Below are 27,794 nucleotides of genomic sequence, written 5' to 3'. Positions count from 1 at the left end.
ATACTATGTGATTCTTTACCCCCGTACACTGACTTCTTTATCATTTAATAGCTTACCATTCTAAGAATTTATGTTGACATTTATATTGCATACCATACTATGACGTTTTTTTCATGACACGCCAGCTTTAAATGGATTAAGCTGCGAAGTCTGTGGAATAACCAACTGTGCTCCAAACCTGAAAATTACATGTTGAAATAAGTATAAATCACATGCGATTATGGGTTTTGTGTTGCAGAGAGCACTCACTGAAACCCAGACTCCAGACAACCCCAGGAGCCCCAGGCTGTCGTCCCCTCTGGCCTGGTGAAGGCAACACATGCAGCCAGACGGCCGGTCGGATCGGTTTTCACTCTGCTCTCCATAACCAAAGTGCCAAGATCACACACGCACACACACACACAGGGAGACACTCAGCCCAACGGGAACAGAGACCACGTCTGCTTTAGCAAACCGGATGAAGATACACTGTATTAATCTGTAGATAAGCACAACAGCTAACGAGCGTGCTGCTATATTACTGTTATTTCAGGTGCCGGGGAGAGCGGGAACATTCAGGTGTCCACAGGTCAACGGGAACTCACCGCACACTGATGACTCAAACCAGTCTTTACATTATTTACATCTTTAATACAAACATTACATACAGTACATAGTAAAAAGGTACGTTAGAGAAACCATCCATGCACATTTCGATGGCTCCAGTGCATCTTGATGCTGCATTACAGTGAGATGTAAGTAATAAAAACAACTGGTCTGGATGTTTAGATGACTATGTTTAAATACATGACAATATAAAGTTTATATTTTCTATCAGAACATATTTGAAAATTGTAAAGATGAAGCGTAGATGTAGACTGACAGTTATCTAGAAGCAAGGTGATTAGCAAGTGTAGTCGGCGCGTACGGAGCCAGCGGTTCCTCCAGCGGTGCACTCACTGCTCCCCATACATTAGAAGTAATATATATCTGGGGGGGTTTATACTGTCATGTATCCACACTCAGCAACTGGGATCCCTGCACTACTAAATTTCCATCTGAATTTGTGAAACGTCCAAAATAAATTCAAAGAGATGGTATCATTGAAATAATTCCAAATTCAGTGGTATTTCAGCTCCGCATGAAGTATTCAGGAGTGATTTAACTTCACAATCGTCTCTGAAGTTGCTTCTAGAATTTAAATGTCCTCACTTGGTCTCCTTCATTTGCAACGTAAATGACAATAACACATGTTCATAGAAAAGAATCCCATCGGCCACCATACTGCGGACCAGGAAAACCAGTGGGCTTCACTGGCTAAGACACGGGTCGGCCTTGTAGACTCCGGTGGTCGCGTGCCAACTGGACTCAATCGTGACCATAAGCAGCCAATGAAATCAGTCCGATCCGGCCGGTGTGCGGCATGTGGACTCTGTCAGCAGCCATTCGCTTGCATGGATTCATTCAATGACATATGTATTTGCCAAACATTATTCAGAACACCCTCCACGGTGAGCATGTGGGGAAATCTGGCTCAAAAAAGCATCCGTTTCATAGAAGGTGTTTTTATCAGCACAGCAAGGCGAGCGGCAGCTTTATTGTGACTGAGCTGCCTCTCTTGAGTGTTATTGAACACAGCCGGGGTTCAACAGGATGGCGGCTGCTGAACCATTAAAAAATTATGCATGTGGAAAAAAAAGAAAACAAAGAAAAAGTTGTAAATGGTAGTTTCCTGCTTTTCTGGTCGCCATGGTGATCTCTTGACTCATCTAACGTACAGAATACCTGTAGCTGTGTTGTAATTATGTTGAACTATTGTCGAGTGTACATTTACAGTTTTTGCTATGCACAGCTCATCATTTTCATTTGTTTTGTGTGTCTTTGTTTATTTTTCTTATTCAAGAGTGTCATCTGGAAATGTACCATTTTATTTATTCTTTATGCGCGGCTTCAGTCCGGCTGACGAGGTGACTGACCTCGTAAAACAATGCAATCCTAGCTGCTACTCGTGTGTAACGGTGCATCTTGTCCAAAACAATTGCATGTCGGTGCAGTTCATGTTAAGATGTGCAGCTGGTAGCATTTCCCCTCCCTGGATATATTTAGGTTTAAAGTAAATATAGTTACGTTAGGTTTATTTATTGGTTGCCTACAAGCTCCCTTTTATAATCGTTTCATATGTTTAACGTTTAAGTTTTGTTCAACGCTTTCAAATAAAGGATACGTTTTTGATCTATAAAGAAATATGCTTGAAAGTAAAAACTGCCGTCATTGGTTGTACACAAACATATAAACCATCCGTAGATTTAAACAGTTTCTTCATATACTTTATTTTTCTTTGGAAAGGTGTATAACCAAGCATACATATGACATGTATCTATTCCATATTTAAGCTCACCAGACGGCATACATACAAAAACTATGGAGCTTAAAATGCAGCATTATCAATTGAATGGCATGTGTTCCATGTTGCAGAGCTTAGACACGAGGCTCCGGATACCCGCGTAAGGCAGCGAGCTCCAGAAGCTGAGGAGCGGGTTCAAACGCTCCATCGGCTCTGAAAGACAAAACTCGTGTTCGGGGGGAAACCTGCAGCATCCAAGACGTTCTCCATTGGTACCATATTGGGTCAGCTCACTACATCCGAGGCCATAAAAAGCAAAACTTGCACAGAAAATACAACAAAGCATTTTTAATCTTTTGACCTGGCAAAAAAAAAAAAGTCTAACACCAATTCATTACTGGTCACAGCGCAGCATGCTCTCAGCTCAGTGGGAAAGACGGGGAAATAAAACAAATAAACAATAAAAATCCTCTCAACCAGTTCACTATAGGAAACCACTCATTGGAAGTGCAACATCAGCTGTTTCTGCATCTTTCTGTTCCGGCTGGTAAAAATTGTCCTTTCACAACAGTCTGGTGCTTTAACTCGGGAGCAAACTAAAGATCACTGTAAAAACAGGAAGGCAAAATACTGACTGTTCAGGCTGGGTGGGTGTTTAATCCTGCTACTTCTTTCTGCTCATGAAACTCAAAGAGATCAACCAAAACACATTTAAATACACACCTTTAGTGGAACAATACAAGACTTCTATTGCAGAGGGTCAAATTGCCTTCCTTACGTCCCTGAAACTCGTTGCCAAGACAGCTTCTTGGAAACACTGCAGTACTCGGAGCCAAGTATATCCTCCATACAGTAAATATACAATGCTTATTACATGTTCTGGAAGGAACCCATAAGGCATGATTTACATTTAAAGAGACTGCATTAATTACGTCAAGCCACAGGGAATGTGTTTTTAAAATCATTAAATAAATACAGGAGAGGGAACAAAATGGGATTGGGGGTTTCCATACAAAAAAATCAAGTGTTGGAGACGACTGGAAACCTGCAGTCACCAGCTACACTTAAAGCAACAGTTTTGGTTTCTACATGACCTGCTGACCCCCTCCCCCTCCCCCTCCGTGCTATAGAAAGGTTTTAATTGCTTGTTCTAAGGCCATTTTTTAAACATAAAAAAAATACAAACCCATACGCCAAATTCCAAGCGAGTCTCGCCAGTCCACATGTTGGCCTTCACCGGGTCAGTGCCCGTGCTTCATATTGCTCATCATGTCATAACCAGCGGTCCTCTGCGGTATGATTGTCAGTAAAATTGCGCAGCAAAAAGATAACTGCTGCATTACACAGTAGAGGCGTTAGCATCTGGCGCCGTTGTGGAGGTCAAGGGGACAAAGTACATGATGGCTAGTAACAGCTTTAACAGCTTTAACAGCTGGACTGGAAATGAGAGCTACCTGAAGGAGGTGGTGGAGGTCAATTATGGGGATTTGCCCAATGACGAGCAGCAATTAGCAATTCATCTGCTCAATAAGTTGTCCAATTATTTGCTCTATAAAATTACCCAAAATAATTAAAAATGCTAACTTACAATTTCCCAAAACATAACGAAGTAACTTTTTTAAAAAAAATATATACATTTACTTAAAAACATCTTAATTGATTATTAAAATTCTTGCAGAAGTAGGTTCCCAGTTAAAAAGCTGAGGATGAAACAGACCGTGACATCATCAGCTGTCAACACACATGAACCCGTTCTAGTCAACGGTATCCACCATCATAGCCATCGTCTACCAGGAGCTCTGGGCCTCCACCGAGGTCGCCAGAAGGGGCACTCTGTCCCAGTAAAGTCCTTCATACAGGCTGGACTGGGAGAACTGGAGGGCTGCAGATATGGGCTGGGACGAAAACATGAGGTGTGTGTACGATGAGAGGAGGGGGTGCATGGGGGTGCTGGACCGGAGCGCGTCATCGTCTCCTCCTTATAGGACCGTGCTCTCAGAGTCCAGGTCACAGTCTTTGGGAGGAGGCAGGCAGAAGGAGGAGGAGGAGGAGGAGGAGGAGGAGGAGGATGAGGAGGAGGAGGAGGAGGAGGAGGAGGCTGTCACTGGCTGCTGGTCCACAGCGAACTCTGGGACCAAAGCTCGACTGAGGCCTTTGAAAGACATCACCGGGTCTAGAGAGCAAGAAAGAGGACGAGGGGGGGGAAAGTCACATCGGGGAGACAGCAAAGAAAACTCATAATGACAACTACCGTAAACATGTTTTGGGTTTTTTTATGCTAAAGACTTTCATGGTGCAAAGGAACACAGACGCTTTACATAATAACAAATATATATAATTAAATCTCCTAGATTCACACAGAACATTACATAAACATCCTCAAAAAGATAAATGCACTGTTTAAGCCCACATCAGACGAACAGGGGCCATAATCACAAACATGTGGAGCTTCATCCCTGGAGTATGAAAACATTTAAAGCGGTTGCAATTATGCCATCCAATGCAGCCGTGTAATATTTTCCATAGTTTAAAACGGCGCCCCGGTGGCTCAGCAGACTAACAGCAGCACGGTCGGGGCGGATTGTTGGCCAGCAGGTGGCGCTGTTCCACCAGACACTGAAAGTGTGGCGAAGCAGTTTGGACTTCCTCAGCTGTGATCACAACTCAGGAGAAACGGTTTCTGAGAGCTGCATGTGTCTGTGAGAGAGAGCAGATTGAACATGCACTAAACATGCACTGAACATGCACTAAACATGCACTAAACATGCACTGAACATGCATGTCATCTTCAGCTGGGATTTTAGTGACGAGACAAGAGCATGCATGACAATCACACGTGCTCGACAGATGGACACGGGTTTCATGATCAAACTAGAATGATGCCACAGTATAGTATTTCACATAATGTATGACATTGTATGCCACAACAAACGTCATAGTGTTTATACATATAATGTCATAAGCAATGTCCTAGTTTATTATGCCATTAAAAAGGTCATTAAGGTCAGTGTGGTACGTCGAGAAATGTCCTAATTTAGTTAGCCATAAAAATTGCTATATGTAAAAAATGTCATTGCAAAGTATGTCATGAATATGTGTGTCAGGGTATAATGTCATAAAAATGCCTTAAAGTCATGGTCTGTTATGTCATAAAAAACATTGAATGTATGCCATAAAAAATGTCAAAGTATAATATGTCGAATTATTACCTACTGTCATAATACAGTAGGTCAAAAAATGCTATATAAAATTAAATGAACGCATGCCATAAAAAGGGCATCGTATAGCGTTTCAAAAAAATGTTGTAAAAAGACATGTATGCAATAAAAAGTCACTAAAAGTCATAAAATATCATGTAAGGAAAATGTCGTAAAATACATCATAGTATATAAAGTATGTCATCAAAAAGCCATAAAGTATGTCATGATATAGTATGTCATACAAAATGTCATAGTATATGACCCTCCAGCCAGCTGCCTTATTTAGGTTTTTGTAATAAAATAAGGAGGCGTCTTATCGAAAAGCCCGACAAGTTCAGCTCATAATGGCGCACTAACGCACGGCGGATATGCTCACAGAGAAAATAGATATTTAAATAGTTAAAACCTGTGTTTTTAAAAAATGAATATTTGGACGTATATTGGAGAGCATTTCTCAGTTCATCCTCGAGTCCAAACGGATGTTTGTGTCAGATGTTGTGAAATTCCCTCCGGGGCGTTCCTGAGATATTGGACCCGGTGGCCTTTGACCAACAACTCCTCATCAGTCCAACGGGACGTTTGAACCGAATTTGAGGAAACTCCCACGTGGCGGTCGTGAGATATCGCATTCACAAGGATGCGACCGACAGACGGGCTTACGGACGGACACAACATAACTTAATGAGTTTGGCCGCGGCTGTGAAACAGAACAGAATCTACCCACTGACAGTCGGGGGGTGAAAATGAGCCGTTGGTCAATTCAGTTCTGCAGGTGAAACCTGTATTTGTGGGGCGACTGTGGGTCAGTGGGGGGTTGGTAGTTCAATCCCCGCCCTAGTTGATGTGTCCTTGAGCAAGACACTTAACCCTGCATTGCACCCCGTAGCTGTGTCTACGGTGTATAATGTAACATGTAAAGTGTCTTTGAGTATCTTGAAAAGCGCTATATAAATTAAATGGATTATTATTATTATTATTATTATTTAATGATACAACATTTCAGTGGCTGTGAATGATGAGTGACTCATGATGAATGATAGCCCTGATGGACGACATGTCATATTGCATATGTTGGTCTTTTATTGTTGCTCAACTGAAGCAACCCATTCCTGCTGTTACAAATAAATGGCAAAAGACGCCATGTCATCTCATTGTGTCCCCTTTTTTCTGAGGTTTAATGGACCCACACGGGAGAATTCGCCATCCAGCACATGTGCATCAGTGACATTCGTGCATCAGGGCTTCAGTAGGTTCATGATATCTGATGGAGGCAGCAGGCAAAACCATTCTAGGAGGTAAACAAAAAGGGCATGTGCTGCTAATGAAAAGGTTTATAACAACAAACCTCTCCAAAGTGCCTCTTTAACCTGTGGAGGTTATACAATGCAACACTGTTAGAAAGAGAGCACATCGGTATTCAGCTAGGAGTAAATGGTAAAAGTCGAGATAGATTAACTACATGAGACACCACCCACCTATCATCTTGTAAGCAGTGGCACAGATCCCATTGGAGTCACTGGCTAGTGCAGTGGGCTGGGGCGGCGGAGGGATGCTGGGTCTGTTCCGGGGTTTGGGGACGGGTCGCGGCCGGGGAAGGGAGCCCGACTGGTACGGAGACGGGGACGGAGGAGCTACGTCCGGGGTGCTAGTGGAAGGCGGAGGGGTGTCTGGAGGGGTTGGGGTGCCTGGAGGTGAGGGGTCCGAGCCCTGCTGGTCCCCACCGGACTGGCCGAGGGATGCGGGCTGCGTCGGAGGACTGGCCTGTGACGGGGGCTCTGGGGGCGGATGGCTGGGTGCTTGGATCGGGGGCTGGTTGCTGGAGTGCCGCCTGGGTGTGGCACATGGCTGTAAGGTGGGAGAGGTGGGCGTGGTGGGCGAGTGGCTGGACAAGAGTCTGGGAGTGGGGCTGAGGGACTGGAACGAGGAGGCGTGGCTCACTGAATTACAAAGCTGGCTGGGTGGAGGGTTCATTGGTTTGGGAGGGGCGGGAGCCTGCTTCTTGGTACCTGGAATTATATCGCAAATCTTGTGATTATTGGAAAAACTAAACAGGACAAAAATGTGAATCAATAAATAATAAAATAAACAGTGTCACTGTGTGTTTGGTATTCCTTTGACTTCAGTCTGAATTTAAGAATCACAACATATCTCAACACTTGAATTTAATTTATGACCTTATGAACTCAACAGTATATCCTTATACTGTTGAGTTCATAAGGGCATAAATTCAAGTCTATAAACATAGGCTATGGTATTAATTTTAAAGGAAGCAAGGGCATGTGACGTTTAAGTGGTCTGGCAGCTACATGCTGGACTAGCTGTGTCTGTGTCTGTGTGTGTGTGTGTCTGTGTGTGTGTGTGTGTGTGTGTGTGTGTGTGTGTGTGTGTGTGTGTGTGTGTGTGTGTGTGTGTGTGTGTGTGTGTGTTTTTCAGGAGTAAGCCGTGTACAGCAGAACATCCGAGATCAACTCAAAGGATATAGTAGCAGTCACGGGGAAAAGAATGACCTGAACCAGATTACCACAGACTCTTACCTCTACGCATCATATGCGGACTGGGCCCCATGGATCCAGCCCCGGGGGTCCCAGTTCCCAGCTGCACCACAGCGTGGCCCCCTCCTCCAGAGCCGTTCCTCTGGAGCAGAGGCGTGGGGTCCCGTTGCTTTAGGTGACTTTAGAGACGGAGGAGGGAAAAAGAAAGTCTTATAAACCTGCACACTGCTACTTTCTGAAGTTCTGATTATTGCATGCTTATACACCAGCATCCACCTCTGAGTGTTTTATTCTGTTAAATAAAGGTTAGAACTATTCAAATTTATACAGCACAATGTTACACCGCTGCATTGATAAACCTCACAACTTCAGACGTGCCTTCCCAACATCGTCTGTAGGACCAAAAGAATGCTGAAGTGAATAGCCCAACAAGAAGGTTGTCCTTTCAGCAGCTAAATCAAAGACACCCTTCAGACGTTGCATAACAGGCACCCATGTCCAGGCTTTCCAAAGCAGTTTGGGCCAGTTAGTGCGAGACTCCTGCTGATTCCAGTGATCCGGGGAGGAAAGCAGAGGGATGGGAAGTCGAGAGGCCCCGAGAGTGAATGCTAGCGGAATGACAGCAGCCATTGTTGTGCTGCGTCTGTGGGCTGAAGTCAGACAAGTCTGCATAGCTGGTACCGGTGGTGGTGTAAGAAAACTAGTGACCAAGGGAGATGTCTGTGAGGCATGCAGTATTGATCCAAATGCACTGTACTTCAAGATGCCCGTCAGACCGGCCTCTCAGAGAAGGCACTAATGTCTTCCCGTAACATGAACACTGAAAGTGTAAAAGCATTTGTGTCAGTCTGTACGGCATGTGGTGTTATTCTCTACCTGCAGCAGAGATGCAGAGAGGCAGCCCTTACCTGAGCTCCTCAGTGTGCTGGGCTAGAAGCTGCTGAGCGGCCGCGAGCGCGGCCAGACTCTGCGCCAAGCTTTGCTGGGAAGCGTCAGGCCCTGAGCCCCCTGATTGAGCTTGTGGCTGGGGCTCAGCCGAGGGCTGGGGGGCGTGCGCGGCCGGGTGCCCTGGAGCCTCCACGGGGGGTAAAGGAGGCTGGAAGGCAGGCGAAGTGTGCTGCTTTCTACCTAAGGTGTTACTGCCTCTACGAAGGGTGTGGTCCGAGTGCTTGTTAGGGGTGCTACACAGGGAGAGCAGGGAGACCAAAGTTCAAGATCAAAAAGTCTTAGATTACAACAGGAGACTGAATTGCCACAACCCCAGAGCACACAGATAGAAGCAATTATTTATTTTAAACAGTGTTGAGGATCATACTAAAAATGTTTCTATCAAATCAACCACATCATGTTTTAGAAGCGAAAGACATGGATCAGAAAAAGCAGCTGGATTAAAACAATTTAAATTAATCAGAGTAAGTAAGGAATGCTGTGGGCCAGAGAAGCCGTGGAAACAAGGCGGTTTCTAGTAACGGGTGCTAAGCGACTCCAGGTGGATTACTTGTCTTTGCGCGTTGTGTCGTTGTCTGGTCCCACCATGCTGCCAGGCCTCTTCCTCTCAATGGTGCCACTGTCATAATCAAGGTGATTGTTGTGGTTGGACGCCGGTGTCGGCATCGCAAACATGCCGGACACGTTGAACTCCACATCTGTAGGAAACGGAGGGGACGGAGACAACCGGTTACAGACGCAACTAAATCAAAAACTGGGCAGGACGTCGGATGCTTCATCTCACACACAAAGCGCGGCAATAACGCAAAATGTTTCAACCAAAGTAGTGAGGGTGTAACTGGGAAACGAAGAGTACACCCATTTTTAAAATAATAATTCTGACAGTCTTTATCCAATAATGGAGGTGCCCAAACATTTTTTATTTAAAGTCAAATATATTAAAAAGGGGTCTGCTAAACATACCAGTACTTGACTTACTTCTTCTAACCGACTGATTTAAGGGGATTATATGACATCTGTTTTTGTACGTTTTCATTGTAGCCATTGGGCTGACCTCCAAACTACAAACCGAAGTTTGAGCCAGACACAGCAGTGATTTTAATCTTGATCCTTGGGAGCTTGATTACGGTCGACTCTCTTTTAGCAGTAAATATCAAATCATATCCACCCTGAATCTCTGGTGTAAAATAGGCCCTGATTGGCTACAATGATGAAAAAAAGAAAAAAAGGAAAATAAGGTCAGATTATAAAGCGAACACATAACCTACCCTCAGGAAAGAACCAGTCGGCATGCTGGATGATGGGCTCCACGATGGCCACCACGTGCACAGAAGTAGCTGCAGCCATTTCAGCCAGACTCCTGGGTGGACACATACAGATGAGCAGAAATTAGATGCTTTCTAACATAATGGCGGACTGGAGTTAGTTAAATTAACCGTCTATCCTCTTCACCACCCTGGACACGGGCCGTGCCTCTCAGAGGTTATTACATTATAACACAGAAAGCCCTCTCACCCCTCAGTCTTGGCCCACATCAGGTTGGGTCCCAAGACGATGGCGATGTTGCTCGGAGTCATTTTGTTCACCTCGCTGTCCTGAGCCAGTTTGGCTAGAAACTTCACCAGATACCTGCAGGGAAATGAGCACAGCTGTAAACGGTGTCTCATACCAAACAAAAGACATCAAAGCATTCGCCGTCATGACCTTTCTTTAAACCACTAACCTCAGGTTGGTTTTATTGTTCTTTGGTAGCTTGTCACATACGACCCATAGCGCCTGCAGCCTCTTGTCTGGGTCTGACACACTGGAGAGATAGAAAATGACAGCAGAGCACATTATTAGGTTAGTCTTCGGGTGGCTAAATGCCCCAAAATAATCATGTGATAGACCCATTGAGCATCGATACATTCTATTCCCAGTGATAATATGAGGAGCCTTGCCTGGATGCCTGGATCCAGTCATCATAAAGCTGGTACGTCATTAGAGGTTCGGGGAGTTCCCTCAGGTAGGACTTCAGAGCTCCTGAAACCACACAACCGCAGATATAGCTTTCACATTGAAGCAAACAAACACATCACCTGGGAGAAGTTTCAGTATAACTTTCAACATGATCCGCGAATTGTGAAATGCAAATAGTTCATTATCAAATGTAGTTCTGACATCTTTATTGGGAATTCCTACACTATTCAAATGTTTAAGCAGCAGGTTTGAGAAAATGACAGAAATAAATACTGGACATTTAAATACGTTTAAACTGGCCTTAGTATACAACCTCACTCGTTTCTAGATTTTAATAAAATATAAATGAGAGAATTGGTCCAAGCATTACGCCAGCAAAAGATGAAATCCAAACGTGACTCTGGTTTGGGACGTACCAGCGACCGCGTGGGGGTCAGAGTAGAACTCCTCCAGTTGTGACGTGGAACAGTCCAGCGCTGCTTTTAGCTTCTTTAGCTTGGACGCACCTGCTGCGATTCGGAGCAGACCCTGACACACAAACACACACAGGAAGTAAGACACAAGCCGGCATTCAATGTGCACACACATGAGACACCCTGTGCTTTCTCTGAAAAACCTACGCACTCGACTACAAATACTGTCCGTATAAATCCACGACATAAACTCCCCCTGCCAGCTGCACATAATGAAACCTTCAAGCAGGCAAACAAACACAGCCGCCACTCGCAGCCCAGCGCGCTCTTTACTTTGACACTTAAACAAAGGCCACCTTCACACCAGAGTGACACAGACGGGACTCACCAGGGAATATATAAATATATAAATATATATATATATATATATATTTATATATATATATATATATATATATCGCCTTTTCCTTTTCTTGCACAGACATGCGCGACAAAAAGGAATCAGATTTATGAACAGGAGACAAGTGGATTGTATTCTACATTTGTATTGGGGAGGGCCATCACAAACATATCCTAAATCTTCACTGCAGCACAATGGCTGACAGTTTCTTTGGAACAGCGTTACAGAGATGCAGGAGCTTCCCCTGTTTATGGTTCCTCTATCAGGCTTTTTCCTGGTGTCTGAAGACGTTGAACAAACAAGTTTGAAGCTTGGTTTCAATTATGTCAATGACCAGCGGAGCCGCTAATCACAGCCACAGCTCCATGTGACTTTTAATGAGCTGTGCCAGCACTTTCTTTAACTTACATGGCAGCCGAAGGAAAACAAAAAGGAGCAGTGGTGTCAGTTAAGCAAACACCGTCTCAATACGGGGAACTAGCTTGGCGTTAGATATGAAGTGACCTCTAAAAGATGATCTCCTGATAAATTACATCCGACCATAATATACATTCATATTTGCATTCATCACTTTCTGTCTGCTAAGGGGCAGAGGACCCACGTTATGTTATGTACGGTGTTAGCAAACAGATGTTGCGTCTCTGACTAGCCGATTGATCCAAGTCCAAAATTCACTTTCCATTGAGTTCTGTTTTTCGTCGTCAAAAACTATGAGCTACTTAAAAATGTGGCAAGGAAGAATTATTACTAATGAAATCAGCAAATAAGCAATATAGTCCAGAAGCATCACAACCCTAAAGGGCCCATGCTGACCACATGACCAACGCACTTCTTTTCACTTCCTTCAGTCTCTTATCGCACGCGTCGTACAGAAGGAGACGAGGATCAGCATAAATTTCATTTCACTCGGCGGATCAGCGCTCGCGTCTTTCCATCCATACTGCAGAACAATCATGTAGGATGCTACGAACGGGGCAGGCTTCCTTGTCCTGTTCCAGGATCATCATCTCTCTGCATTTTAACTCATTTACCTCTTCCTTCATGCCAGTCTCTAGAAGCATCATGACACAGGCCTCCATTGGCAGAGCGATCTCCCTTCCACTCCTTTTCAGGTGTTCCTCCAGCCCGGTGCCAAATGCAGGCTTCTCTGTCCACGAGTCTAAATACAGAGAGAAAAATTACTGGTGGCAGTGATGCGACAGTCATTTAATTTGCATTACTTCTGCTGTTGCAAATGTATTGTATCGTCAAGCAAGCATAATGGCTGACAGTTTTTCTCAGCCAGTTGGTATGTAACATTAAAAAAAACGTTTCTTAAAATCAGCACTGGCCCAGGACTTGTTGCTGGTCTGGATGGCAGATTTCTGGGTCAAAAGGTCTCCCTCAGGCCAGTTCCTAACCAGTACTCACTCCCCCTACAGGGTGCCGTCAAATAATAACCACAAGCTCCTCGTCAGCGGGAGTGACAGTGCAATCCTCTTTCTGTGTGCATGCGTGTGTGTGTGAGAGCTTATGTGCTAGTGAACAGGGAGGCGGAGGAGGGAGAGCTTGCAAAACCCAGGTGGGTGTGAGAAATGGTGGTGGTGGTGTGTGTGTGTGTGTGTGTGTTTGGAGTTTGTGAGTCATCGCCACATGCTGGGGCACCATGCTCTTCTGGTTTAGACCACATGTTTGTAACACATAAATAACAAAAACAACATCCCTTGTATAAGACCGTCGTCACGGCTGCACACCCTAAAAAAAACAACAACAAAAAAACACGCAAAAAAGGGAGACGTGTTTGTAAAATGGAACATTTGATTATTTTTGGAGAGCGAAAGAAAACAAAAGGCTATTCTTTCAAATCTGGGCCTCAGTTGTGATCTTTAACAATTACCTTCTGGACTTTATAAAAACAGACCAGAGTGACGTAATCGAAAAGTACAGTAGCTGGTTGTATGTGCCCAGCCAATGTGAAGGGGGTATAGGAAAGGGTTTCTCCTTCGAGCAACTACCGGTCAGCTCACCTTTGAGCAAGCTTCTCACACTTCTCCTGTGCCCAACAGGAAAAGGTTTATTTAAAGGGATACCAAACCGCACAGGGACCAAAGAAGAAACATGAGTAGTCACTCAGGAAATGCGTTTAGAGGTTCCATATTGTGAACGGCACAGAGGCTTCTTGTATGCGTCTTCTTTTTGCAATGCTGTATTGTTTTTGTGTTCATAGGTTGTGTATGCAGAAAGGCATGTTTGCATGTATCATACCTTGCTGGGCCTGGATGGTTGGCAGGACACTCTCCAGGACAGTGAGAGACCTTCTGTGGTAATCAGCTTGAGCTTCTAAGAGCTGCACAAACAGAAACCACGGGGAGAAATAGATCAGGGTGAGTCGGATAAGACGAGCAGTAAGAGACACGACAGCAAAGTGAATAGAAATAGTCTGCTCCCCAGTAACTCTGCAGCTGTGAGCTGTCTGACAAAAAACACTCACGCAAACACACATCTTTGGGCTTGCTGGTGTGACGCTGTACTCACTGTTACAAAGTAGCAGGCATAGTCCCCTTCCTTTGAGAAGAAACTGTACATGTCTGCAGCGAGTTGATCCTGGGTGATAAAAAGAAAAGGAGGAATTTAAATGTGAAGCACTAAAAGATGACAAACATAATCTTAATACCGTCACAATGGGCTTTACAATAAGAACAACAGTCGATGGTGTCATACGTCAATTGAATGCGTATTTCAAGTGGTGCGAGGGCAGACGTCAGTGGTCAGCTTAGCCTCTGATCTGTGCAACACGCGAGTCATAAATCCTCCTGCTGTCGGCAGGACTCAATGAGACCGGGCAGGGGAAGCTTCTGCAGGGGGAAACACACGGCTCTGCGCTTCCTGGATAGAAAACCTGACGCATCACGCAGCCGCTACACACTAAAACTCAGCAGTGGTTCAATAGATGCACGTGCACGCCGAGCTGAGCTGACGGGGCATTTTCAGTGTGTGCGTCTGCAAACTGGGTCAGAGGGCCCTAAGGGTCTCGGGAGTCCAGCGGTCGCTGTGGTCATTCGTTTCCCAGTTTACACATCTGATGAGACCTACTTCTAGTTGCTTTAACTCTATAAAAGCCCTCTATGATATTGATAACCAAGACTCTAATAAAGTTTCTCCGACTCATCTTTACTCATGCTGGTTACCTTGCAAAGCTCCACTTTGTTCATGGCCTCGTCCATTTCCTCCTTGAGTAGGTCAGCCTTGGCCGTCAGTGCTTGAGTGTTTGTTCCTGAGATTATTGACTTGGTTGCCTGCAACCATCTGAGTTTGGAAGGACAAAGGAACATTGGAAAATGGAAATGAGACTACCCGACATTGTTTTAAGTCTAAAAAAAAAGTGACACTCCAGTCACCAGTTTCATGTAAGAGTGGTCCGGATGCATCAGCCGACACAACATCAAAGTGCAACGCATACGACATGATGACAGACAGTGAGCTGTGGATGGACAAACCTTGCTCTGGCAGAATCATAGTCCAGCACCAATTTGGCCAGCTGTTTCCTCTGCTTCAGGATGTTGGGAATGTCCAACTACAAAACATTATAGCGACAACAATTACAAGTCGGATGAGCCTGAGAAGTTAGAATGACAAATATCTCCCTTCTAATGATTAATAACGGAAATACTTTGCACGCGTGTAAAGCTTGATTCCAACTATTGGGGCATTTACTCCTATTTCAGTTTGTTGAGTAAGTGATGACAATTAACATTTACACTTAAATGGCAGATAGTTACTAAAGCAAGACCGTAGCAAGTGCAGGTGTACAAGAAACAAGCCCAAGTGCTCGGTTTACGGGTACAAAGAGACACATGTCTAATAGCCAACAATTACTCATGTTTGGAAAACCACAGCCTGTAATGACGGAAGTCCTCATTTCATCAGGATTAGAATCAGTTTTGTTTTCACTTCTCCTTCTCTAACCTCACCATTTTTGAATTCATGCAAAAACTTTAAAAAAATTAATTTCGCCCAAAAAGAAACCTCACCTCTGCTAGCTGGCTGAGAGGATCCAGAACGTCCTTCTCTATCTGCAGCTCGTGTTGCATCAATTCTGATGCCAGGCGGTTCTCTGCCTCGCCGCACACCTCCATCATCTTCCTACACACACACACACACACACACACACACACACACACACACACACACACACACACACACACACACACACACACACACACACACACACACACACACACACACACACACACACACACACACACACACACACACACACACACACACACACACACACACACACACACACACACACACACACACACACACACACACACACACACACACACACACACACACACACACACACACACACACACACACACACACACACACACGTGTTAGTCACAGCCGAGTCATTTTTATGCCCAATTATCACTCCACCACTATTAGGTGAAGGTGTGACATCTGTAATATTCACACATCTTCCTGAGAAGAAATAACAACACAGAAGGATGACAATCTGCTGCAGCTCGTCCTCTGTTCCCAGCCCATAATCGTCATCATTCGCCAGCTGCCCAAATCCTGGAGCCCAGTGGCCGAGTGACAGCTCGTCTGCGATCATGAATCACAGTTGTATTCAGGAATAAAAACCCTCAGCCTTGAAATACAAAAAGAAGTCTAGGCTGACAGACCATCTGATATACTTTCCCTTCCTCATTACTGCCAGACACATGGCCGCTGTGTAGATTTTGGACACTCTCACTTTCTAGATCCTCAACTACTAAACTGTCCGCTCCCGTTTTGTGTGTTTCTCTCCGTTTCGATGAATGATCTGAACCTCGCCTAAGAGAACCGGTACAAACCGTTGCCAAGGAGGAGCAACTGTTTATCTGTCTGTTGATTTTGTCATTCAGTCGCAAACTCACCCTATCAAGGAGTCTTCTCCCAATTGGTTCCCACCTTCCACCATCGCCTGGGACAGTGCAGTCAGAGGGAGCTTTTTCTGTGACAGATGCCAAAAATGATTAGACATCCATTGCGACATAAACCACTACACTACGAAATATACACAAAGGGAACCCGTTTCTATACAGTAGCTTCAGTATTTGGCATTAAAGCCAATGGAAAATGCATCAAGGACTTTCCATTGAGCAGTAAATGCAGTCAGGAAGAGGAAGAGAGCTTTCTGAGCCCAGGAGGAAAATACAGGTTTTAAAAGGATGCTAGATGCCAACTAGGGAAGTGAGACATCAATCAAACGATAACACTGGAGATTGGTTTTTTGTTTTGGTTTTTTACAGTTTACATCTGTGCAAAACATTCATGAGTGGGCAACATCCTGTTTATTTTTTACCAGAGAATCCCAGAGGCAAAAGTGTCATGCATAGTGAGTAAAGATGACAGATGTCTGAAGGGGAAACGGAGCGAGTGGTGCTGAGAACCAGAGAGATAAGTAATCAGTGTTTTTACCTGACCATTTCCTGTATAGAGGCGTGGTACGGACTGTAGTGCGTGTTTGGGTGGTGTTGGGTAGAAAACACAAAAGATAAATCATGGACCTACTCACTATGGACACTTTGAATGAAAACATCTCAACAATTGTGCAGGAGGCGATATAAAAAGTAAGGGTATTACACATCCTGGGACAGAATGATCTGGTTAGTTTTTCATTTTTAAAAAAGGTGACAAATGTTTCATTGGAACAAGCTTGATGTCTCACATGTCTCTTCTCTGCATCTGCGCCGATGTGTCCCTGTAGACACGACACCATCCGCTTGTGCGTGTTGTGGGACACCACGCGCACCAACTCCATGCGGCGCTCAATCTGTGCCAAAGACAAGAGATGCAAGCACGGATATTTAGCAGACGTCTCCTATACGCGTGTCATATGCCATCACCATCACCCTTCCCACAGCAAGGCGCGACAATTTATGAGCTGCAGGTTACATGAAGCGTTTGTGTTGTTAAAAAGGTTCACCATGTGGTCATAGAAATGTTGCTTTTGAAGAAACAATACACGCGGTCTCTGTACAGCATCATGACACTGGGTCTGCAGTGTTGATGGCCGATGAGGTCCAGTTCCTTGCAGACATTTGATTTGTGGCTGCTTTGAGGGAGTCAGGGGTCAAAGTGCATGCATGATTGATAAGGCCTGTCCCTGCAGAACAATGCTGGAATGTTATCTTTGTAACACATGACTCATCGGAAGTGTCTCTCTAGCAACGGCCAATGGGCTGTGACCGCGAACTAGGGGCTCTTTGGCTTTTAAAAGTCCTTTTGGATTGCACAGGCGTTCTCCTGTCGAACCACACAGATCCAGTCTGTGCTTTTAGCCTGACGAGATATAATACTGCCATTGATGAGAGTCACAGCTATTCAGGCTTAAGGACAGAGGCCAACTGAAACTCTGCAGGATGACTATTCACTGTCTGTGTCATGCCAGGTGTCTGACTGGGACAGTCAGTGTCAACATGAGGCTGGCTGTCACTACCACATGAATAGAAGTGATGATTGCAAGTTACCGTTCAAGTCTACTCAAAAGTCTGACGATGCAAAGGACTGGTTTCAGTCGGCAGCGAGTGTGAGAAAGTCAAAAGCAGGTTGCATGCGCCGCGTCCAGGTGTGTCTTCAGGTGTATTGCTTTTTGTTTTTTTTCAAGGCTAAAAAGCAAAACGTGCGAGAGAAAGAAGGAGTCCACAAGTGTCTCAAAAAAAAAAAGAAGGGATAAACATGTACTAAAGAGTTGGGACAAACAATGTGCCAAATATAAATGGAACACTGAGGTCTAGAGGGCAAAATGAGCAGAAATGGAGGAAGACAAATGCACTCGGAGGACCAACCAAATGTCAGACAATTGAGTTCCAAAAACAGAATGCAGTGGGATCTCAGGAATTCCTCGGCCGGTATCGGCCTTCCGAACGCTGCCCCCGTCCCCTCCTTTCCCTCTGTGTTCGCGCTCTTACGTCATTGCCGACCCGTGGTGGCCCCCGGCATTCCCAGAACAGCTGGGTCAAATATAAACTTGCCAAGCACATGCGTGGACACGCAAGGGCACACTGCAATAAGCTGTGGGCTTGGAAACACTTCTTAGACTCAGCCCGGTTAGTACCTGGTACAAAACAAGCAAGGGATTCCCCTCCCCGTGCTCTAAGTGGGACGAAGTTCCTGTGTGGGTGTACTGGAAATGTTTGGGTTACATGGCACTGGGAGTATTCTTCTTCCTCTCATTGTAACACAATGGGGTTCCACACACACACACAGTCCAAAAAATGAAATATGCGGGCGGAGGAGTCAAGAAGTCCACCCGGCAGGCGACAGGGTGTGTTTTTTTTCTCCTCCCGCTATGTGATGAGGTCAACACTTGGTCAATCCCATGATGCGTCAGAGAGCAGGGAATCCCAACACCAAGTTGGACAGACAGGGAGGAGACAGACAGAGAGGGTGTTGGTCTCCGTTTGTTTATTGGTTCCTAAGAGAGGATGTTAACATGTCTGGACATGTACAGAATGAACAAAAATAACATAACATGACGCATGAAGTGTGGAATCATGCAGTGCCAAACAAATAAATACCCTTTTAATACGTTTGTATTAGGGATATATGACAGCGATAACAACAGCTGGTTGCTACCTTATTGCTACCAGACAGCTGACCCCAAGAATGCTGGGTGGCTCTTTGGCACCCTGAGGGACCTTATACAAAAAGAGTCTTGAGCTGCAGGGGCTCAGAATAAGGACTCACAGCTGAGATGTACATGGGATCCAACGAAGACAGAGGGAATCTCAGATGGTGCATCCAATAAGTTTTTTTTAATGCTAATTTTTGTTTCTTCATAGATGGAAGTGGTTAAAAGGAAGAGCACACTGTGAAAGTCCTGGTAAAACTAAGAATGCTTTTTTTGTGGAGTGTATTCAAAGTTTTTGGAAGTTTTGGAGAGCGACAGTCATCTTGAGAATTAAGGGGTCGAATGATTTCCAATGCTCCCTCCTTTACTCCCTTTATCAGTTCCTGTGAAGTGGGGAACAGACCGCAAAGAGTCTCACGGACTTCCAGACAGAAGCAGAAACGATTGTGTCTTTGAGGAACAGTGAAAGGTGATAATATTAGTCATAAAATGTGTCCTCCACTCTGTGAAAAGCATCCTGAGTGGCAAGTCCCCGCTGATCGCTCGTCCACTTGCATTACACAACTCATGCCAACTCAACGTCTAACTCTGATGTTGTAGCTGTCACTGTTTCCCATATTCATAAACTCCCGAGACAAAAGAAAGTATTAAACGTCTTGTCAGTTGTGTATGTTCATGCGCCAGCTACAAAAGAGGCTGAAGAGAAGAATAAAAACAACAAAGGGTGTCAGGCATTGTGGTCTTGGCTGTTCTCAGTGATTAATGCCAAGTTTGTTTTAACATCTGACGCCCCGCCCCCCCCGCCTTCAAAACACAAAGACAGTCTTCATCCCTGGAATGTCTTTGCTGAGCAGCCAATGTTTTGTTCCAACCAGCTGTCTGCCTCAGAAGTGATAGATATATAAAAACACAGCGTCACTGATCTCTGTGTGGCTTCTTCAGCCCTTTTTGTTACTACAGAAGTGTTTGTGTCAACCATGTGTCAGCAATCCCAGAGCTTGCGTATCTTAATTTCAGGAGTGCTGCACCCACTGATTAATAATCTTCAACCAGAGAGGAGGCTCTAATAAGTGTCATCAGCTGCTGTTTGGCTGGCGTGGCTGGCGTGGAAACGTGCATACTTTTGGCCTTGGCCAGCACATTGTCCAGCTGCTCATTAAGCTTCAAATCAGACTCTTTCCTGCTAAATAAATGTAGTCTGAATGTTGCATGGTGTCAGAGGCGCTCACTGCTTTGGCGGGTGATTTGCATCCATTACTGGACATATTGCAATATCACGATAAGTCAACTCAGTGCACAGTTGGAGCAGGTGTTGAGGACAGAAAATGACTGGTGGTTAAACTACAGGAAGAATACAGGCAGAGATGAACAGCAGAAAAACAGTTGTCCTTTTCAAATGAGTTCATTCAACATGCATAGCAATACTTTGGGAGGAAACAAACTGATCCATGGACAGTAACTGAACGGATGCAGCCATTGCCGTGTTAAGAGCTGGTCAGAGCTCTACAGTCAGATTAATGATTTACCTGGAGGAGGTCATCGCTGAGGACTTCTGTTTTCTCCGCCCTGTGGGTGAGAAAAGACAACAGAGAGCACACAGATTAGTACTGGCAGACAACCAGAGCAGATAAGTAATTGTACATCAACACAGTGTGCAGTCAGTGTGAAATTATCTGCTAGACAAATGACACCACTCCCTTGAAGACTGGTTTCCACGCATGGTTCCAGTATTGAAGTGGACATCCAAGAAAGGGTAAGTCTCTTTAGTTTGTTTCCATGGCCCAACCAGCTGTGTCAAAGGCCGGAGGCAAAAAACTGGCATCTCTTCCGACTGCAGTCATGAACTGTGACATGCTGGAATTATATCCGATAGTACACATCACCAAACTCAAAGACTCAGTTTGGCTAAATCACACAGGCTCAGGGTGCCGTGCAGCTCTGTCTGAGCCTATTAATAGAAAACTAATAGTTGGACCTGAAGAGGTCAGAAAGATTATTCACTTAAAGGGAGAAGGCTGGGAAACACAGGCTAAGCTCACACTGCTTATCAACACATTGACACACACACTGGCTGCTGACTTCTGCACTGCAGTCAAGTGGGTCAAGCTTGTTTACTTGCAACCACGAGAGAGACTCAAGTTAGCAAAAACAGTTAATCTAGATTGCAGACAAATACTTTAACATAGATTATAAATCAAAAACATCCAACGACATCAATCGTGCATATACGAGAGGCCAAACACTTATCTGCCTGTTCATCAGACAATTGGTGCACCAAGCCATAATTTAAGGAATATAACCAATAGCGGAAATATTAATTATTTTGTATGATATTAATGCAGAGACTGGTCAACACAACGCTCTTAAAACATACCCGTCTTTATTGGCTCTCATCTCAGAGCAAGGAAGTTCATCCTTAGCTTTTTTTATTGTATAGCTAAACAATTATTTAAAAATGGTGGACCAGAATAATTTCCAAGCACGAGTCACAGTACCGTATAAGGCGTGCACAACATTATTTTTGTAATTACCCCGAGAGGAATCAACTGTTCCACAAGATAATTAGATTAATTTGTATCGAGAACAAACTTTTTCTAGTTGTCTAGACTTTGCTTTTGCTTTTCCGAGTGCAAGCTCAGCCTTCTGACTGAAGTGACGTGTATAAAGTGGCTTGCCTATATTTTGGGTGACTGGAGCTCTTCATGCAGCTGGGCCCTCCTCCAAAAACTGCTCTCTGAACTATAGTAACCTCGTCACAGCTGCTTTCAATTACAACACACAGGCAGGGAGAAACAGAAAGAGACTGACAGAGAAGGGATGATAGTTTGGTGGTTTGAAGGAAAGGAATACAAATACAGAGATGTTGGTTGTGGGGGGGTTAAAGACTCCCAGAAGTGCCAAACCAGATTAATCTAGGAGCTGGGGATGAATGGAAAGATTTTTTTTTTTTTGGAGAGGCGAGCCATAGCCAAGGAAGTGAGTGGTTGAGGACCTAATAATGCACAAAGACCTACAGAAGAAGAAAGAACACAGACTGTAAAGCAACAATATGGAATGAATGTTCTGGTGTTGTCTACATGCTGTGGTCTTTGAAGCCAACGTATTCATCAAGTTTTCATCCGGTCATGAAAACGTGACTATGGATCTCACACACACCGCCTGTGCAAAGTGATCATTCGGCATGTATACATGCACACAAAGAGCTTGACTTCCCCCAAAACCTTTGTTATTGAGGTGCTAGCTGAACGCGTGTCTGGGGGCATTTTGGCAGACTCAGACTCTACCTGAGAAACGGAGCAACATCAACGAGATGTTCACGATTAATTGAGCTCTGCTTACTTGAGTCAATGTGAGCAGGAAAACCTGTTGGCGTTTTCGTGCCATTTGAAATTATTGCCTTAAACTGATTATAATTGAATGATCAGAACCCATTTGATTCTTGACACTTAAAAGCATAATCAAAGCAACACTTGTGTGGACCAAACCCGCAAAAAAAAAAAAAGCACCGTGTCGCAGGGGAAACAAAAAAGAGGCCACGAGGACGAGCAACAACAAACAAAACAATTGTTTTGCCGACATCAGCTGACCCAGAGTGAACATAGCTGACCCTGCCGTGCCTCGTCGAAGCAGCCGCCTTTAGAGAAAGTGTGTCAGTGAGCTCCGCATGTGACTCCTTAACAACACGAGAGCCTCACTGCACAGCCGTGGCCGCTACATTAGAATGGTAACCATGACGACCTACTATTAGAGTGCAAGGGGAGTAAGTGAATACTGCAGCCATAAGCACAATGGAGCGGCTGTTAGCGGCCACACAACACAATCAGCAGGCTGAGAAGTAGGGAGGCTCTGCCTCTAACGGCTTCAACAGTTGGCAGCTTTAAGCCGAAGGTAATGGATCCTGGCCCCAGATAAAAGGAGCTGACTCAGCTCATACAACCCCAGTAATGTGTCTGATTATGTGAGCTGTTAAGACAACATTAGAGGACCTTAATCACATGTGTATTGTTCTGGTGTAAAGATAAAGCAACTCCAAGCTAAAGCCGTCCATCATGACAAAGCAGGATGCTTCCTTCTTGGCACAATTAATGAAATAGAAAGGTGTAAACAAAAGTCAATCGTAATTTCCACAACACGCCCCATAGTATCTAAAAAAAGATTTCCTAAACACCATTCGTGTCATGAGGTACTTAAATGGTTTTAATGATCAAGACCGCCCTCTAGTACAACCTTCCTGTGATGGAGGTGAATTAACATGATTAAATTAATTACATTGTTGCCATTGACGTGTCACACCTGACACACCTCTTTGTCACCGAGGCCCTGGCCGGGTGAAACACAAGGGGAATGCCTGGTGTCGCCTGTCCTTCCCAGGTGAAAGATATATATACTTTAATGCATTTAAAATATACTGAAATGTTCAATAGTACATTGCAAATATACTATCAAAGAATTGTACTTTCTGAAAATATATAAAAAGTATACTATTTTAAAAATTCAACTTTTAACACACTTCAAAATAATTGTACTTCAAGAAATATATTCTAAGAAAAATATACAATATATATTTAAGAGTAAGTTCTGTGCAATTACTTAAATGGACTTTTTTAAACATTTGTTGTATATTTCAAAATGTATGCTCTAAATAAGCATTGAAACAATGTATTTAAAAGCACATTTGATAAATACAGAGTTTAAATATAAAAGTATACTTTTGGTATATCATTAGCATATTATGAATATATGTATAGTGTGCCAATAGTATACCAAATAATATAATAAATATATTAATGTGATGTTTTCATATTTGTAAATATATAATTTAAGTGAACTATCAGCATGCATATTAGCACATACAGTCATGTACCAAGTACACTTTAATTTGTTCCAATTTAGCACAAGAAAATATACTAAATGCACTTCAAATTGTACTTAAATACCTTTTAATCACAACTTAAATATAGTAAGTACAAAATGAATTGTTCCGAAATAGCACACTTTAAGTATACTAATGATTAGTAGGGCTTCAAGTATACTCAAGTATGCTAAGATTAAATATACTTAGCATATTTATTTTTCACCTGGGTTGTTAATTCAACGGAGACATGTTAACCTGCAGCAAACACGCATGTGTGGGGCCAGAGAGTTCAAAGACAGCAAACTAAAATATGCCTCCAATACATTAAAATACTTATTGTGTTCCCTGGCATGAGTCACATGCTGCTTTCCCCTGCACCTCAGTTTCTCTCTCTCTTTCTCCAGTCTCCACATCCATCTCCCCAGATTGCTCTCTCCTGTTCTCTAGAAAACACTCGCGTCTCCGGGAGGCAGCTTCCTGTTTGCAAGAAGAAGAAGGAGAGACTTCCTCAGAGCGGCTGCTTGCTGGACACAGTGTTCTGCCTTTGCACAATCACAGGAACCCAGGGGGCAGCGGCGAGGGCCTTTGCGATCCAAACTTTTGCAGACGCAGATGTACGGGCACCAAACTTAATGGACAAAGCAGAGTGCGCTCGCTCGCCCTGATCCAAACGCCGACAGGTCACTCATTCTGAAGGGCATGTATACGAGTGCACAAGGGCTTGACCCTACTTGTGTATACAAAAGAGCAACCAACCACTGCATGCACACACACACACACACACACACACACACACACATACAAAAGTCTGTTTTCTGCATTACACCCTCTCCAGTTCTAATTTACTGCCGGTACACTGCAGTGAGGAAACTATGAGTATTCCAGCTGCGCCCCAAAGTAGCATAAAAGTGTTTCCAAAATGTTTGCCGCTCTGATGAAGGCCAATTAGCCAACACGTTTAGTTTTAATAAATGAATAGAGCTATAATGTCCTGCAGAGCAAATGCTGTGTCTCTTTTTGTCTCTTCTCCCTGGTGGTTTATGTTTTTCTAGCAGCGCCATGTCATCTATCATGTGTTCCCTTTGGGATGATATGAAATGCAGGAAAAGCCACAAAAGAAAAAATGTTACCTTTTAAAAAGGCCACTGATGTTCCAGGGAAATATTTTATGCTTTCAAATGTGGAAACTATAATCGATGTGGCACCGCTGCCTCTGCCCACTTAAAGATGACACATTATTGTTTTCAGCCTGTCGGTAGCTTTATCTGGTACTATCCACGACTCGGGGTGCACCTGCTGTCCGCCTTAGGTGCCAAATACTGTTTGCACACACACACACGAGAGCATCCTCTGGCGTGCCTCACTCCCCTCCTGTCCACACAAGGCCAGGCTGAAGACCTCGCTACTTTAGATATCCAGTAACAGAGGGACACTGTGTGTCATCATACAACAGCACCAACGCTGCAGAATGGGGGGGGGATGCTTGGAGTGTAGGCAGACACTTATCCCTCACTTATACGCATTAATCTATTTTATATGTTTTAACTTTGATGTCTGGTTGAAGCCGAGCGTCACAAATAGAGGAGGCTCATACTGCCACTGTATCAGCGCAGAGTGGAAGAGAACCATGAGGTGGAAACTGGAAAGTACATAACAGCTCCTCCTCTGCTGCAGCATATTAGTCCTGTAACAGTAGATGTCTGAACTCAGCTGCACCCATGACCAGAGATGTACAGGGCAGTGGAGGTCAGGACATATCAATAATATATTGTCACAATTTGGTGTCTGTTATCAGCCGATATCTGCTTTGAAAACCTACATCAGTGTAATCCCAATAATATTTTTAACTGACGATATTTGGCCTTTTTGAAGACCAGCATTTGTCTAGATGCAGCGTACAGTCATGTTTGCACGTCTTACACAGCAAACCTTAAAAATCATCAATTTACATTTATAAGAATGCCTAACATCACAGGCGTCTGTCTATTGGTGGTATGGGAAACTTAAATACAAAAAAATGCATTCCTACCTTGAGCCACATGCCCTACTGTATAATTTCCTAAATCCATCAGACATGTCTTCTATTCTACACACATTTTGACAGCAGAGTAAGCCCTGATAATAAAAGAAGGCGCCTGGGCCAACAGGGAGGAGGAGTAAGGGTCATCATTGGGCTCCTGGTGGTCATTTCCCATGCAGATAGCGCTAACTCTGCGTGGATGGATGGCTCACTCAGTCTTCAGGAGGACATCTGGTCGGGTTCAGACATCAACGAGAGCATTCCCACATCCAGACTTTAATCCACAGTCAAATCCTGGAGGCTGGTTGTCACCCTTTAAACATTAACTCATTCATTCATTCAGGAAAAGCCTGTCCTTACACTCTGCCTACACAACTATTTTTCTCTTCTTTTAAAAAAAACCCATCCCACTGCCAAAACTAACCAGAAAGTGAGGGACGAGTAGTGTTAACCGTGACATTAAAATCTACGAGCCTCTTCGGGCGTTCAGGGGAGAAGGGCCAACAGAAAGTGAGTCAAGAGTGAACTTCAATACTTGCCTGCCAACAGTTTGATTGGCGAGCTGTTTCATCCGATTGAACTGCTTCTTCATGGTCGCGTCCCTTTGCCAGTCTCGTCTGCCGACGTTACGCGTTCAAAAGCCGGGCTTTTCGGCTAGTCATGAAGTTCACGGGGGCCCTCTCCCCCGGTTTAATGCTCCGAGCTGTCTCCGTGACAGAAGGAAGAAGCAGGAGCCATTGAGCCCAAAGCCAATTAAAAATAGTTCGTAGCCTCGCTAGCTGCCAAGCTAGCCTTTCCCCAAGTGGAAAAATCTAGAGAAAAGTTCCCGTCGGGGCGACGGCGGCATGATACGAGAAGCTCCTTTTCCGCGTGTTTCCGTGCATTAAAGCAGTCCCGCGGCGAGCACCGGGAGCGACTTTCACTGGCTGCGGCGGGGGCTTCGCATGGCTCGTGCTCGTTCCGCTTTGCCTTGACCCGTTAGCCGACGAGCTAACGTTACCGAGCTGGATAATCCGTCGGCCGCTTTCTCCCGAAGCAGAGCGGAGTGAACAGCAGCGGCTCAGCACCTCTGTCACACGGAGGGAGAGCAGGAAGTACCGCAGCATCTGCCAGACAGCACCACCTCCCCCTGGACACTGACGTGGGAAACCCGCTCCGCAGACGAACCGGACTACACAATAAGAACCACAACCACGAGGACCAAATACTGCCTTTACATACACATGTATTCATAATGTACATGTATTCCAAAAAGTTGTTTCTGCATTGCTCATACAGAGGAGAAGGCTTCAGAGTAACTAACGTGTATCGTGCTTTAACTCATACAATGTATTTAAACCCCTCTAATAGGTGATGCAGCAATAATCTGAGCTCATAACATTACTTTGTGTCAATGCTAGAACATTTCTCAAAACATTTCTTTCACATCTAATACGCATCCAAATGTTAAAGAACACCACTTTATATTTAAACAGGCTCAAGTCTGATCATCAACTCAGCAGTTTTAATTTGTTTATCCAAATCCGTTATAGAGTAAAGATAATCTAACTTTTTTCTCTCCAATGTGTTGATATTATA

The 27,794-nt window shown here is 44.3% G+C and overlaps 2 protein-coding genes across 4 annotated transcripts in view; one reads left to right on the top strand and one right to left on the bottom strand.

Moving 5' to 3' along the window:
* The window catches only part of grid2ipb (glutamate receptor, ionotropic, delta 2 (Grid2) interacting protein, b), a 35,311-nt gene extending 33,051 nt beyond the window's left edge, over positions 1–2,260 (top strand). The window contains exon 26 of the mRNA XM_034559450.1: positions 239–2,260. Coding sequence (XP_034415341.1) covers positions 239–310 — 72 coding nt within the window. The 3' untranslated portion in view covers positions 311–2,260. The remainder of the gene's footprint in view (positions 1–238) is intronic.
* A 30-nt stretch (positions 2,261–2,290) lies between these two features.
* Positions 2,291–27,297, bottom strand: arhgap17a (Rho GTPase activating protein 17a). 3 transcript variants are annotated; one of them, XM_034559451.1, is made up of 21 exons: positions 26,756–27,297; positions 20,868–20,907; positions 17,437–17,541; positions 17,187–17,219; positions 16,643–16,719; positions 15,746–15,857; positions 15,212–15,288; positions 14,903–15,020; positions 14,250–14,318; positions 13,980–14,061; positions 12,767–12,894; positions 11,339–11,450; positions 10,904–10,985; positions 10,687–10,767; positions 10,479–10,592; positions 10,232–10,323; positions 9,514–9,661; positions 8,924–9,196; positions 8,058–8,194; positions 6,999–7,529; positions 2,657–4,496 (listed from the first exon to the last, which is right to left on the bottom strand). In XM_034559451.1, exons 1-21 carry the CDS (start codon positions 26,806–26,808, stop codon positions 4,303–4,305), a joined length of 2,658 nt encoding a protein of 885 aa, XP_034415342.1. In that variant the 5' UTR covers positions 26,809–27,297; the 3' UTR covers positions 2,657–4,302. The 3 variants fall into 3 exon arrangements, with proteins under 3 accessions (XP_034415343.1, XP_034415342.1, XP_034415344.1); XM_034559452.1 differs by lacking the exon at positions 17,187–17,219 and having other exon boundaries at positions 2,291–4,496; XM_034559453.1 differs by lacking the exon at positions 8,924–9,196.
* Positions 27,298–27,794: the final 497 nt, after the last annotated feature.

The sequence above is a fragment of the Cyclopterus lumpus genome, chromosome 19 (assembly GCF_009769545.1).
Source record: "Cyclopterus lumpus isolate fCycLum1 chromosome 19, fCycLum1.pri, whole genome shotgun sequence".
Taxonomy (NCBI): domain Eukaryota; kingdom Metazoa; phylum Chordata; class Actinopteri; order Perciformes; family Cyclopteridae; genus Cyclopterus; species Cyclopterus lumpus.
This window is presented reverse-complemented; position numbering and strand designations above follow the sequence as displayed.